The following is a 15,439-nucleotide window of genomic DNA, read 5'->3' as shown; positions in this document are numbered from 1 at the left end:
TTGGTTAAGATAAAAAGCAGACTTTTTCTCAGGCTGTTGTTGTTGTTTAATCCCAGGCCAATCATGATTGAGCAGACCTATACTCAAAGGTGTTCCAATCTTTTACTTAGACACGGTGTACTTAAGACTACATCATCTTTGCCATTCTGTGTTGCTTATCTTTAGACCAGCCCTGATCTAGCAGACCTGTGATTAAAGGTGTTCCTTCTACGACTATCATGTCATTTATTCAAACCTGGCGTATATAGGACTTCATTAACCATTTTGTTTTTTTTTTAAGATGGCAGGGTGTGATTTGAGATACTTTTAGCTGCTATTTCTAGCAGGTCAAATGACCATGTAAAGCAGTGGTTCTCAACCATTTTTTGCCTATGGAGACCTTCGGTTCCTAGTTTACTCTACTGGATCTTCATAGCCATTTGGTATATATAAAAGAACATCCTACTGTATTCTTATAATTAAATATTTTTAGGAATTGTATAATAAGAAAATGTATTTTCGAAGTATAAGCAATTTATTGCACATAAATCTTAACCACATTCTTTGCTGGGTGGTTGGGGGTTAGGAAGGGCACCCAGCCATAAAAACCCTGCCAAAACAGACTCAGAAGTCTGGTGCAGGCTCCTGCCTGGCCAGCTCCTGTCAAACTGTCCAACCCATGCCAGCATAGAAGGTGGACGTCAAATGACAACGGTGATGAGGATGACTCTCCCCTCCCCCAAGGACCGTATGGACCCCAGTTGAGAACCACTGATGTAAAGCATCTCCTGTTCCTCATCTAATTTTGTTTAATTTGTGGCATTGCAAAGTTTTAATTTATGAGATGTATTTGTAGTTTATTTTGAAAGTTCTCATTTCTGTTCTGCAGATACACATTTCTAGAAGGTCAAGTGACTATGTAAAGCATTCCCTGTTCCCTCATCTATTTTTGTATATTTTGTGGTATTGCAAAAGTTTTTATTTTTGAGATGAATTTATTGTTTTTTTTTTTAAAGTTCTCATGTCTGTTCTGCAGATACACATGCCACATCAATGGCTGGAAGGGAACCTGCCTGTCAGTGCCAAGTGTAATGTCTGTGAAAAAACCTGTGGCAGCGTTTTACGTCTACAAGATTGGCGGTGCATCTGGTGTCGAGCAATGGTAAGCAGAACATTCGTTTAGTCTTTGGTAGACTGATGGCAGAAACCAGTAGAGTAACATTAGATAAAATTTATTTAATGTCTGTTTTTACATGCTGGCATGGATTTCCCTCTCCTACTTGTTATAGGAGATACAAGAACTTTCACACACTTGTATACACATGATGGGGACTTCCACCTACTAAATTCAATCAGAGGTTATAGCAGAAGACACTTGTCCAAGGTGCCACACAGTGGGACTGAACCCAAAACCATGTGATTGAAAAGCAAGCTTCCTAACCACAACAATGCCTGCACCTGGGAGTTATTTGTGGTGCAAGATTTTAGGGTTGGATGCTCTTCTTGTTGGTAACCTTACCTGTTTTTAAGTTGTTGTTTTTTTCACTAGAGGTTTTTGAAAGTGCTGAGCAACTGGTCATAATGTCAACATAAACCACTCGTCTGTCCAAGCATTGACAATGTGGGATATCAGTGTTTATTCTCCCCCCCCCCCCCACACACACACACATGCATGTACATGTGTGACAGGCTTCCTGCAGTTTCAGCCTATAAATTTCACCACTAGGCATTAGTCAGCTCAGGACTATAGGTGCAGTGCAGTGGGACTGAACTTAAAGCCACTTTGTTGCAAAATGAACTTCTTAACTGCATTTCCTGCTCCTTGGTTATTCTCCTTTATAATTCTAATTTCAATTCCTCCCTACATCCGCTTTACTACTCATCCTTTTCAGATCAGTAAAATAAGTTTTGGGGAGGTTGATGTAATAAGCTAAATTGCTGAAGGTAGCCTTGAAATGTTTTGTACCTGTGTGACCCTTGTGGCAAAGAAAGAAATTATTATTAGTAGTAGTAGAATTGTGGCAGATAGGAGAATCAGTAGAACACTGGACAACATGATTTGTTGCACTTAAGTCTCTTTATGTTTTGAGATCAAATCTCGCTGAAGCTAGGTTTGGTAATATAATTATTGTTTGATAAACATAAGTATTTGAGCTGATATCATTGACACTACTCTAGAGGGTAATGCCCCAGCGTGGATTTAATGACTGAAACCAGTAAAAAAAATATCTAAAAGAATCATTCTTCTGTTTTCAACATCTCTATCTCTCTTGCTTGATCATTTACCTTACTTTTTGTTCTACAGTTGTTAATTGTTTTAATTATCCTTCAGGTTCACATCGGTTGTCGAGAAAAGATGCCAGCAAAGTGTCCTTTTGGCCAGTGTCGAGTATCTATTCTACCACCAATTGCCATCAACAGTATGGACTCTGATGGGTTCTGGGAGGCAACTAGGCCTGCAGGCACCAGTCCTTTGTTAGTATTTGTTAATTCCAAAAGTGGAGACAACCAGGTGAGTTTAATTAATTTTTTTTTTTTCTCTGGAGAAAGATTAAATAAATGCATAAATAAATAAATAAATAGATAATAATAATAATAATAATAATAATAATAATAATAATAATAATAATAATAATGGGGGATGAGTTGATTACATCGACCCCAGTGTTCAACTGGTACTTATTTTATTGACTCTGAAGTACCGCCTGACTGGCTCCTGTAGGATTTTCGAGCGAGATCGTTGCCAGTGCCCCTGGACTGGCTTGTGCGGGTGGCACATAAAAGACACCATTTCGAGCGTGGCCGTTTTCGTGCGGGTGACACGTAAAAGCACCCACTACACTCTCTGAGTGGTTGGCGTTAGGAAGGGCATCCAGCTGTAGAAACTCTGCCAAATCAGACTGGAGCCTGGTGTTGCCATCCGGTTTCACCAGTCCTCAGTCAAATCGTCCAACCCATGCTAGCATGGAAAGCGGACGTTAAACGATGATGATGATGAAAGGATGAAAGGTAAAGTTGACCTTGGCAGAATTTAAACTCCGAATGTAGCGATAGGTGAAATACCACTAAGCATTTTGTCTGGCATGCTAACAATTCTCCCAGCTTGTTGCCATAATAACAAGAGCACTCAGTGCAAACCTCTGCCAAGGCAACACCAACGTCCTCTCAACAATTAGCCAGAGAGGATTTTTTAAATGCGAATATCTGGAATAAACTCGACTGCTCTCACAAATGAGAATATTAAAACTGAATCCAACTGCTCTCAAAAATTAAGTAAAAAACTGGAAAAATAATCCAGAATCTTTGTCTGGTACCGGATTGATCTAAAAATCTAATCAGTTCATGCTAGTCACGAGGCCAAACATCCCTGAAAGTTTCATCAGAATCCATCCAGCAGTTCTTGAGATATCTTGTCCATGGATAAACCAACAAACAAACACAACCGAAAACGATACCTCCGCCTCCGTACCATCATTCACAAGTCATTTCTGTAATTTGGTTGTATGCACCATGCTTTTGCTACAGAATGTCCAGGATGTGATGGCTAGAAATAAAAACGGGAAAAGGGTTGTACCATCACTTGATTTGGACTCATTTGAGTTGATTGAGTTGACTAAACTGAAGCAAGGACTTAGTCTGTTGCCTGGGCCAGGAATTGAACCCACAACCCTATGATTGTATGCCAAACACTATAACCACTAGGCCATGTAACTTGTTGCTGGTGGGTACAGCAAATTGTATTGGAAAATTATTTGTAAACCTTGTTTTTGTGTTTTCTCCATATTGTCCTATTGATCAGAGATTTGTAACCTGAATTAATTAATTAAAATTCAAATCAATGAATTAGCATATTTCTTTGTTACTATATTTAATTATGTAATTAGGTGCAGGCATGGCTGTGTGGTTAAGAAACTTGCTTCCTGACCATGTGATCTTGTGTTGAGTCTCCACTGCACAACATCTCATGCAAGTGTTTTCTACTATAGCCCCAAGCCAACCAAAGCTTTGTGAGTGGATTTGGTAAACAGAAACAGAGATACCTGTCTCATATATACATGGTCTGATGAATAAATATCCGGACTGTTGCCATAGTAACGAAGCTAAAGTATGCAGAGTAAAGCCACTTGGCACAGCTTGACCTTGAACTCTGCTGAGCATGTGCACTAAGTTTTAATGTTCTAGCTCACTTCCGCTGTTTACAGCAGTGCTTGGAAGGAAGGTCTGTAGCATGTGATTGTCACATTGACCATGACAGAAAAAATTGAGCAGAGAATCTGCATCAGATTTTGTCAAAAGCTTGGTGATACTTGCTCAGAGGCCTATGCAAAGTTTTCAAAAAGTTTTTATCATTCTTGACTCAATCAAGGAGATCTTGTGTGACTGAAACTTGAATGTCTTTTTGATCAGCCAAAAGCAGTTTTGGCACAAACTTGGCAACATGCGTCTCATACCCAAATCTTCAGTGACAATGGACGGAACTGAACTGTAACTAATCTGCACATTCTCTGATAACTTGCAGATGGTGATTCGACGGTTTCCCCTCACAGCTGCATGCACATCTGTCATGTTTTTCTCAGTTCTGCTGGTTGCGGGTCTCCCAGAATGTTCATCAATATCAACGTTTTTTTGGTCATCTTGGAAATGCCTGAACCATACACTTTCTGCAACTTTGCGTAGGCCTTGGAGCAGGTATCACCGTGACAGCTTTCTCTGTCATGGTCAATGCAATTCTCATACACTACACACCTTCCTTCCAAGCACTGCTGTAAACAGCGGAAGTGAGCTAGAACGTTAACACTTAGTGCGCATTCATAGCAGAGTTCATGGTCAGTCTTTGCCAAGCAGCTTCACTCTGCATGCTTTAGCTTCATTACTATGGCAACAGTCTGGATACTTGTTGATCAGACCTTTGTATATATATATATATATATGTGAAGGCGCATGGATCAGTAGTTACAGTGTTGAACTTACGATCATGAGGTTGTGAGTCCGAATCCCGGACCAGGCTGCGTGTTGTGTTCTTGAGCAAGACACTTTCTTTCAAGTTGCTCCAGTTCACTCAGCTGTAGAAATGAGTTGTGACGTCACTGGTGCCAAACTGTATCAAGCTTTGCCTATCCCATGGAATAACACTGGTGGCAGGGAGAGGGGAGGCCGGTATGCATGGGCGACTGCTGGTCTTCCATAAACGACCTTGCCTGGACTTGTACCTGGGAGGGTAACTTTCTAGGTGCAATCCCATGGTCAGTCATGACCGGAGGGGGTTTCAGCATATATATATATATACATATACATACATACACGCACACATATATGTATGTGTGTGCCTCAGTGTGTGAGACACATTTGTTACATATGTTATCTATATCTCAATGGAAGTCCTGAAATGTAATTTCTTTTTCAAATTTTAGGGTGTTAAGTTTTTACGGCGATTTAAGCAGTTGTTAAATCCTGCACAGGTCTTTGATCTTATGAATGGAGGTCCATACCCAGGGTAAGTTATTTCATCTATCATCACAACATCTGCTTATATTATTGAATTGTCTTATGGTAGAACCTTTTCATGTTGGTTTCTTGGTGAGCTGGAAGAATTGTTAGTGCATTGCAAAAAATGCTTCGTGGCATGACTTCCAACTCATTACTTTCTGAGTGCAAATTCCACTGGTGAAGATATTGCCTTTCATCCTTTCGGGGTTGATAAATAAAGTACCAGTCAAGTACTGGGGTTGATGTAACTGGACTACTCCTCCCCACCAAATTGCTTGCTTTGTGCCAGAATTTGAAGCAGTGATTTATCTCTTGATGTTTTGTTTCAGCTCTGAGAAGGAGAATCCACAATAATAGTGGTAGATAAAAGCTCAAACAATTTAGAAATATTTCTGACAGTGAGAAGCTCTCGATATGACTATCAAAAGTCATACCTACCTTTGATCATGGTTACTTAACTTCTGAAGAGATGGGAAGCAATGCTAATTTGAAAACCATTACATTTTCTTTTACCTCAATCCTGTGAATATATCAGAAAATTTTTGTCTAGTATCTAGTTACAATTGATACATGGTCCCTTCCATAAACAAAATGTAAATTTTTCCTTCTTTCAGCTCCAGTTTATAATATACACTATGGCTGTATTGAATTCGCCTGGTAAATAAATTACCCTCATCACTTGTTAAGGTTTGAATAGAAGCAATAGCTTCACCACATATAACTAGAAGCCATTCACACTGTTTTCCACCAATCTTTGTTTAGCCAGGCACATCAACTTGGAGATCATCTCCAGTACAAAGCCATAGAGGCAATTGTTCATTGTATTTACACCCCATAAATGTTATTGGTTTTGTTTTTCAACAGATTTTCTTTCCTTTTGTCTTCCCACATTATTCTGCCAGTGAAATTAATGTTTACATTTTATATTACTCTCACTAGCATTATTAAGTTAAACATTTTACATATTCACCAATATGTTTTCATGTTACTAGTTGAAAAAAAAAAATAGAGTGAGTTTGAATTTCAAGTCTGAATTTTGTTTTGTAATATTTTCATTGTTTGGTAATATTTTTTTTCAGAAAATTATATTGTCTTTTAAAAATTATTTCAGTTGTTCTTTATTTTTCTTCTTTTCTTTGCAGTTTAAGGTTGTTTCAGAAATTTAACCAGTTTCGAATTTTAGTGTGTGGAGGAGATGGAAGCATTGGTTGGGTGTTAACAGAAATAGATAAGTTAGACATACACAAGCAGGTATGTTTATTTCTGTATATATATGTGTGTGTGTTTATGTGTGGAAGTTGGAGACTTTGAGACACGGGGGACCCTCATCATATTCTTTTATTCTTTTACTTGTTTCAGTCATTTGACTGTGGCCATGCTGGAGCACCGCCTTAAAGGGTTTTTTTTAGTCAATGAAATTGAGCCCAGGACTTATTCTTTGTAAGCCTAGTACTTATTCTATCGGTCACTTTTGCTGAACCACTAAGTTATGGGGGATATAAACACACCAACAACGGTTGTCAAGCGATGGTGAGGGACAAGCACAGACACAAAGACACACACACACACATATATATATATGAGAAGAAAAAAGGTAACAAAACCAAAGCAGAATGAGTATCTCAAGTTATTTAGAATGTTTAACAGCATTTTGTTTGTTGCTATGTCCTGAGTTCAAATTCCGCCAAGGTTGACTTTGCCTTTCATCCTCTCAGGGTCGATAAAATAAGTACTAGTTGAGTACTGGGATTGATGTAATTGGTTATTACCCTCCCTCGAAATTGCTGGCCTTGTACCAAAATTTAAAACCATTATTAATTAAAACATGTTGGCCAGTCTCTCAGTGTCCCAGAACTCTGCACCATTAACTTTTGGAGTTATGGGAACAGCTATGGACAAAGACATTTAAGAAGCATCTATTATACATGTGTTTTTACATGGCGGTGAATGGAATGAGATGTAGTGTAGTGTGTGTAGATGGGTGGGGGGAAGGGGTGTCTTGCAGCCCTTTCATAAACTCTCAGATCCTCCTAAACTGTTGGGTCTGGAATTGGTAGAAGTGGGTACATCTTGTGAGGTTACTGTTTAATCTGAATTATTGTTTATTTAAAGCTGGCTTGAACCCAAGGACAATAGACTTGTTTCAAAGGGTTGATATTGGTGAGTGAATGTGTGTGTGTGTGTGTGTGTGTGTGTGTGAGGGAGAGAGAAACAGCAAAAGAAAGTTTGGGGTGAAGCCAAACAGATTTGTCTGAGCTGCACCAAATGTTAAAACTGACTGTTTTCTTCCTTTGTTTTTCATTTATATATTTGTTTATTTTTAACTGTTTTTATTTGTTATTTTTGTAATTTGTTTTTCAAATTTCTTTCTTTTTACTTTTCTTTTTTTTTTCTCCCTCCTTCCCCAAACTCATCTCCCGTGTTTCAGTGTCAAATTGGAGTGTTGCCATTTGGTACTGGAAATGATTTAGCAAGAGTATTAGGGTGGGGTTCAGCCTTTGATGATGATACTCAGCTACATGCTTTGTTGGAGAAGTTGGAACATTCTCAGATCAAGATGCTGGATCGGTATGTATTGAGCATGAATCAACTTCACTGTTAGAAAAAAAATCTTAATTACTGGTTTTATTTGTAATAATTTCATCAACAATCCTAATGCAAACCTACCAAAAAAAAAAAGTACATAAAGCTATCATGCCTTCATCTACCCTATCTACCCTTAATGACCTATTGCCTTCATAGACCCTCTATCATAATCGCTAAGAGGCTCATCTACCTTCATTAACAATGTTACCACTATGAATAAGGATTTTTCCCTTCCACTTTGTTTTCCCTATATTAACAATAACAACAATAATAATAATGATAATGTATATTTTTGTTTTTATTTCTCTGTTTGCATTGAAATTGAAATTGAATATAAACTGACAAAAATTCTTCCTCCCTCAGATGGAGTATACTGACATATGAAGGTACCATGCCTACACCCAGAAAATTGTCTCAACAGGTTGCTATAGTAGCTTAGCTCCTTTCATTCTTTCCATTCATTCATCAATTTATTTATTCATTCTTTCACACTATTTTCTTTTATTTCCCTGTTTATTATTATTTATCCACAATAAACGATTACAAAACAATGTTCAACATTAAAAACGATCTATATGTATATGTGTATAAACTTATATGATGGACTCTCCTGTTGGATACAGCGTATGAGCGTTCAGCTTTTGGTGAACGACCTGCACAAATAATTTGTCTATAGTGATCGAATGTTTGTGCTGCGCTTTAGCTCAGTCCCTCCATCAAATCGATGTTGCCTGAATAGGTGCACAGTGTGGCATGCATTAGGTGTTGGAGTGATCACAGAGCAATGTGAGAAGTGTCTAGGAATTGAAATCACAACATATATATATATATATGTATATATATGTATATACATATATGCTAATATCAAACAGTGAGGGTGAGTTCTCAACACTTCATTGGTGGATAAATAGTCTTTATTTTTGGCTTAACAAGGCTACCAGTGGTTTCATGTAGAGAAAAATCTCTTAACAATTACCGAACCTGCTACATAGAAATGTTGATACTTGTTTCCATCATGGATGAAATTACATGAAGCTACACAGGACTGTATGGGATTTGGGGATAAATAGATATGCAAATAACGTTATTTATTTATCCCAAAATTCTGTACAGTCTCATGTAGCTTCATGTAATTTCATCCAAAATGGAGATGAGCACTAACATTACCATGTGGTAGGCTTGATAATTGTTGAGGGATTTCTCTCTACATGAAACCATTGGTAGCTTTGTTAACCCACAAATAAAAGGTATATTTACATACACACTCACACATACATGTTTCGTTTAATGCCTATTTTTCCTTGCTAGGGTGGCATAGATAGGTAGTAATTGAAGCAAGATTTTTATTCATGATGCTCCTCTTGCTACCAGCCCTGACTTGTTTTCAAGTAAAGGGCTTCAGTATTTCATCTACGCTAGTTAGCTTGTTGTTTAAGACATCAATAACTCCAAACCTTACAAAGCATGTTAATTATATAATAATGTGGATTTAATTGCTACAGCTGTACCATTGTCCCTCTCTTTACAACTTCATCATGACAATTTGTAAACTTCTAGATTTTGTAGAATAAAGCTAGAGGCTGAATGAAATTAGAGTGCAACAGTTAGTCTCACTACTCTTATCTCTCTTGTTATGCATTCCAACACAGTTTGAGACTAACGAGGTTATTGATGTCAGTATTTTTGGTTACTGGTTCTGCTGACTCATGCAACAGATAACACTCTAACACTTGAAAACAATCTGTACATCCACTAGTCACGATGGATTCAAAAAGAGAGAAATTAGAGTACAACTTCTACAATCAAATTTGCATATGTGTATTTTGAATTTGGATTTTACTTCCAATTTTTTTTCTCTCTCTCCCCAATTTCAGTTTACAAAGAATATTTCAAAATGTTATCACTTTGTAATTTCAAAGTATAAAAATTAGGGATAGAACCATAGTATAGGGCTAGAATCAAGTCATAATCTCCATCATTGTGAAATATCTGCAGAGTTTATCCTATATCATATAACACTATAATTCTTTTTCCCTCTCTTTGCTTCCATATCTTTCTTTTTCTACCTATCATTCATTGCTTGCTTTCTTTTTTTCCATTTCGTTTTAATTCTTTTGTTCTTTCTTTCCTTCCTTTTTTCATTCTTTCTTCCTTTCTGTCTTATTGATTGATTGATTGACTGATTACTTTATTTTTTTGTCCCTTTTCTTCAGTTTGAAGGTATTGGCATCTATGAAGACAGTGTGGCTGACCATTTGTCTAAAATATTGCATTCCACAGACCATACTGTTGTTATAAGATCTGCCAAGTATGTAGCATTTCTTCATTTTTTTTCCTTTTGAAAATGTGATTAATTCTGTACTTTAATTGTAAACATAATGTGAGGCTAACATGGTGGTGGTGGCTGTGCATTCATCAAACAGACTCAAATTCAAATTTCCTGCCTTCCTCACTTTACCTCACTTGACAAAATCACAATTGGTTTCTATTTCACACATGATATTGATAGAAGGATGATAGTCAAAAAGAATGAAAGAACAAAGACCAATGTCGTGCTGCAGTGAGAAAAATATATGCTTATCGTGTGCGTATATATATATATATATATAGATATATATATATATATATATCTTTCAAAATGTAACCACATGTGGATCATTGGCGATTTTTTTTTTTTTCCTCCACCTTCCTTTTCTTTTGGTCTTTCCTCTGTCCCCTGTTTCTAATGAAGACCTTTGCTTGGAACATAAAAACTACCTTTCTTTCCTTCCCTGAGTGTCTTCTGCTAATACTTTGCATGTAGCACGTCCTTGCGTTGTTGTTTTTTTTCTTCTGTTTGTTCTTCGTTTTATATATATATATATATATATATATGAGTTCAAAGGGATATATAATCCTGGGGGTTACCATGTTTTTCCTCTTATATCAGTTTCATTTGCCGGCTAATCACACCAGACCTTTAGTGATACCCAAATTAACAATAAGTTGCTAGACTCTGGTAATTATTCTTGCTGTTGTAATTATTGTAAATAATTGTTTAATAAAGTTATAGATGTTGAAAATCTTCAGTCTCCTTATAATTATTAATACTATATATATATATATATATATATTACAAAGTAAAATTCAAACGTAGTATAGCTGTGAAAGCAGCTATATATATGTATATATATAGAAAACAGCTACATCATCAGTGTTATGATTAAATAAAACATAAAAGCTATGTATTTAATGTCTAGATAGTGAAACATCAGATGCTGGTATTATCTGGTTCACAATACAGAGTGCCTCAAAGTTAACTATCTATTTCAGTGAAATCAGACAATTTTTTAAAAAAACTCACATTTAATTATGTTTGTCATGTTTAATATGTGTTAAAAGTGTATAAATTTTGTTTATGATTTTTTTTTTAATAATTTCATTTTCATTCCTGTTGGATCCTGTTCATTTGTCCACAATAGCTTCTTTTCAATTTGGCTGCAATCATTTTCTCTATTTCCATCCCCAGGATGAAGCGATAGTTTAGCTGAATTTAAAGAATGCATTCAGTTTGCAGTGCAGGAGATAATTCCTGAAATGATTCAAAATGTGTTTCGCAACACTAAGGATATATTTGCAATTTGCAAGGATACAGACAGAGCACATGTTGAAAATTTTCATTGAGTTTTGACATAAGATTTATTAATCTATTTCTTTTGTTATCATAATTAAGTAATAAACATAAAATTCTGTTGATTTTTAAAAACTTTCTCAATTTCATTAAAATAGATAGTTAATTCTGGGACACCCTGTATTTCTAGTCCATAAACTCATCAGAGGGTGACTAGTTCTTGTTATTTTGGTATCTTCTGTTCTAGCTCTAAGTTGACCAAAGACTTGTGAGAGGATTTGGCAGATTGAAACTGAAAGAAGCCTGTCATATATGTGTGTGTGTGTGTATGGGTCTGTCTTTGTCTTCCATCGCTGCTTGACAACTGGTGCTATGTGTAAATCCCCTGTAACTTAATGGTTCTGCAAAAGGGGTGGACAGAATAATTGCCAGGCTTTTAAGAAAAGTACTGGGGTCAATTCAAAGCAACTAAAATGTTCACCAAAATATTGCTCCAGCATGGTTGCACTCTAATGACTGAAACAAGTAAAAGACAAAAGATAAAGAGACCCTGTGATTGAGTAGAATGGAATGAAATGACAGTTGTATACATTTCTTTTACCTGTTTGTGTTGTTCTTATCAAATTCTAGGAACATTGTTGGAGCAGAAGAAAGACATTGTTTTATTACAGTTGTTATGAAACTTGTTTCAACGATCAAGTTGACACCTTCAACCTTTATTTTTCAGGGTTTTATGTGAAACTGTGAAAGAATTTGTATGCAAGGTTGGGCAGTCCCAAGATGGGGATGGAGAAAAGGCTGGAGAGACATCAATATCATCTAAAGTAAGTTTTCTTTTTTTCTTTTTGTTTTGTTTCTCTTGTGTAACCTGATGATTTCCATGAAGACATTGCTTTCTGTTGCCATTATAAATTTTGTGCTTGCAACATGAAGCAATTTATTCTAAAATGTGACAAAATATTGGGATCTAACACATTATGTTTATTTGAATAAATCTGTGACTTGCTTGAAGTGAGACTGAGTTAACACATCATTTAATGTATGCGTGTCTCTTTGTGTCTGTGTTTGCTCTCTTCCCCTCCAATTTACAATAGTGTTGGTTGGTTTGCATCCTTGAAGCTTAGTAGTTTGGCCTAAGAGACTGATAGAAGTACCAGACATAAAGAATAAGTATCGGGGTCAGCTCTGGATTAACCATTAAGCAAAATAAGCATTTGCACTACAGAAATGATAACTACTTTATGGCACAAAAGACATAATTTTAGACTTGCTAAAACTTCATTTCAGATTACTCGAGTCCACTAAGCTGTAAATGGGTAATGCTGCAATGCACTGGCATTCTGTCCAAAGGATATTATTGACTTCCTGCTTAGCCAAGTCAAGATAGTATCATATGAAAGGTACAACTATGTGAGGAGGTGCATTGTGACCAGTGGTGTATAACAATATGCATTAGTTGACTTGTTCACATGCCTGCAACTTAGCAGTTTGGCAAAAGACAGATAGAATAAATCAAGCAACAGACTTAAAGGATAAGTAATGGGGCTAGATTTGTGCGACTGAACACTTTAAGATGGTGCCCCAGCAGGCTACAATCTGATAACTGAAACAAGTAAAAAATATGCATACTTGCTGATTGTTCCTTCTTGTCAGAAGAGTGTCAATCACCTCGTTGAACCTTGCATGGCCTCGTGTACACAGGCAGCTGGCTCTTCAGCTCAGTTTCCAGTCTGCAACGACATTCACGGACGGACGTAAGACTTTAACTGTCTGTCGCCCTGGCGCCACCGGCTGAGTTGCGATGTGACTTCGCGTGCGCGCGCTTGATTCAGGGGAGATAACTTTGTGACGATAATAAAGAAGTCATTTGAAATATTTTGTATATTTGTTTATAATTTGTTGAATGAAAATTTTATTTTAGTTGAAATTTTAGTTTTTGATTGTAAATGGATAATGTAGTCTTATTAGTAGTTGCCTGAACAAAAGATGGAATGGTCTTGCTTTGAACATCTTTGATCATAAGCCTGCTTCATCAGGCTGAACAGGAGTTAGACAATAAAACAACCTTTGAATAAAGGTTTTGTAGAGAGTGTTAGATGTTTGAAATTATATTGCTTCTATTTGTTATGCTTCCAGTGTAATATATTAAATGAAAAGCTGGAAAGTTTGCTGAAGACATTAAAAGACGAAGCTCTCATGGTAAGATCAGTTCATTCTTTGCACTCCTCTCTCCTCATCTTCTTCTTTTCTGTGTATCATCTTTTAACCTGTCATATTTAACATATAACATAAGGGTGTTAGACTCATGATTGTAAAATTGTGGTTTTGATTTCTGGACCAAGCAATGTGTTGTGTTCTTGAGCAAAACACTTCATTTCATGTTGCTCCAATTTACTCAGCTGACAAAATTGGGTAATCTTGTGATGGATCAGAGTTGTTCAAGGCAGAATATACATGCCAGAGAAACCGGGAAACTGACCTTATGCTACTTACGGAGTAATGCAGACTAACCATATAACGTAACACCATTTAATATTGTGTTTGTCCATCGGAGTGATGAGGACCATCTAGCTGTACGCCATCAACTTTACTCTTGTCTGTGACCATCTTCAGTCCAGTGGCAAGGCCAGACCCAGATGACAGGGAATGAAGACAGATGCAGTAGATGACCAAGATTTCTTACTTCTCTTATCTTGCTCTCTGCACTCCACAGAGTGGAGATGCTAGAACTCATATCTGGAAACCTCATGACATACTTAGATTGTTGAAAAAATTGATAATATGGCCCCTTGGGTGGTGGGGCTGGCATTGACCACATTTGGATAGTGCTTTTTACGTGCCACTGGCACAGGGAGCCAGTCAGGTGGCACTGGCAGCAACCCACATATGAATGGTGCTTATTGCGTGCCACCAGCACGGTAGCCAGTCAGGCGGCACTGTTCTCCTCCTCCTCCTCCTCCTCCTCCTCCTCCTCCTCCTCCTCCTCCTCCTCAATAGATGTGTGTAACATTTATCTCCCTTCTGTTCCAGGTGTCTGCTCAAGAAGGCTGCTTTAAATGCACAAGTGATGATAAAGATGAAGCTAGCTCTCCTGAGAGGGATACAGTTCCAGGAGAGATCACTGGTATCAAGAGCACAAAAGGCGTAAGAGAATTTAGATATCTAAGCATAAAACTTTCAATTATAATTTGTTAATTACATGAAACTTTAATCAAATCTGTCATCCTCAAATCCAGTAACGATTACTAGTGTGTTGATCCTTAAGCAAGACACTCTACTAATACAAGTATAGAAATAATACATTTCTAAATCTCTCAGAGAGATTTATGCAGTAGTGATACAAGTATGTTTAACAAAGTTTTTATTGTTTATTGTTGTTACATAGCAGAATCAATAGAGTGCCTTGTGGTATTTAGTTATGTACTTTTATAATTTAAGTTCAAATCTCATTGCAGTTGATTTTTGCCTTTTGTCATCCCATGGTCCAAAGTAGGGGTTCTCAACTATTTTTTGCCTATGGACCCCTTTTGATTACTATTTTACTCTGGTGGACCTTCATAACGATTTGATGTTTAAAAACTAGTTTTACTGATACTTCTTAGAAAGTTCCTATTTTAGTATTCACCCATTCACTTGTGTAGGTTTGCAATAGAACTTTCTGAGAGAACGTTTCAGTGGCCAGAAACATGCTCCACTTTGTAAAACGTGAGACAAAGAAAGCTAATTGTTTCGTACGATAAATACATCTGAAGCAAAATTTCTTCACGGACCCCTAAA

At 36.9% G+C, this 15,439-nt stretch overlaps 1 protein-coding gene across 12 annotated transcripts in view; it reads left to right on the top strand.

Annotated features, from left to right (window-relative positions):
* LOC106875416 (diacylglycerol kinase delta) overlaps positions 1 to 15,439 on the top strand; it is a 173,604-nt gene that overhangs the window by 119,592 nt on the left and 38,573 nt on the right. For all 12 annotated transcript variants that reach the window (XM_014923541.3, XM_089337787.1, XM_014923542.3 and 9 more), the window contains 10 exons: positions 1,016 to 1,141; positions 2,312 to 2,491; positions 5,391 to 5,473; positions 6,609 to 6,717; positions 7,895 to 8,034; positions 8,416 to 8,473; positions 10,266 to 10,360; positions 12,390 to 12,486; positions 13,799 to 13,861; positions 14,693 to 14,806. In XM_014923541.3, coding sequence (XP_014779027.1) covers positions 1,016 to 1,141; positions 2,312 to 2,491; positions 5,391 to 5,473; positions 6,609 to 6,717; positions 7,895 to 8,034; positions 8,416 to 8,473; positions 10,266 to 10,360; positions 12,390 to 12,486; positions 13,799 to 13,861; positions 14,693 to 14,806 — 1,065 coding nt within the window. The remainder of the gene's footprint in view (positions 1 to 1,015; positions 1,142 to 2,311; positions 2,492 to 5,390; positions 5,474 to 6,608; positions 6,718 to 7,894; positions 8,035 to 8,415; positions 8,474 to 10,265; positions 10,361 to 12,389; positions 12,487 to 13,798; positions 13,862 to 14,692; positions 14,807 to 15,439) is intronic.

Source organism: Octopus bimaculoides, chromosome 19 (assembly GCF_046866305.1).
Source record: "Octopus bimaculoides isolate indiv1 chromosome 19, ASM4686630v1, whole genome shotgun sequence".
NCBI classification, from domain to species: domain Eukaryota; kingdom Metazoa; phylum Mollusca; class Cephalopoda; order Octopoda; family Octopodidae; genus Octopus; species Octopus bimaculoides.
The sequence above is the reverse complement of the archived record's forward strand: the minus strand, read 5'-3'. Positions and strand labels throughout refer to the sequence as shown.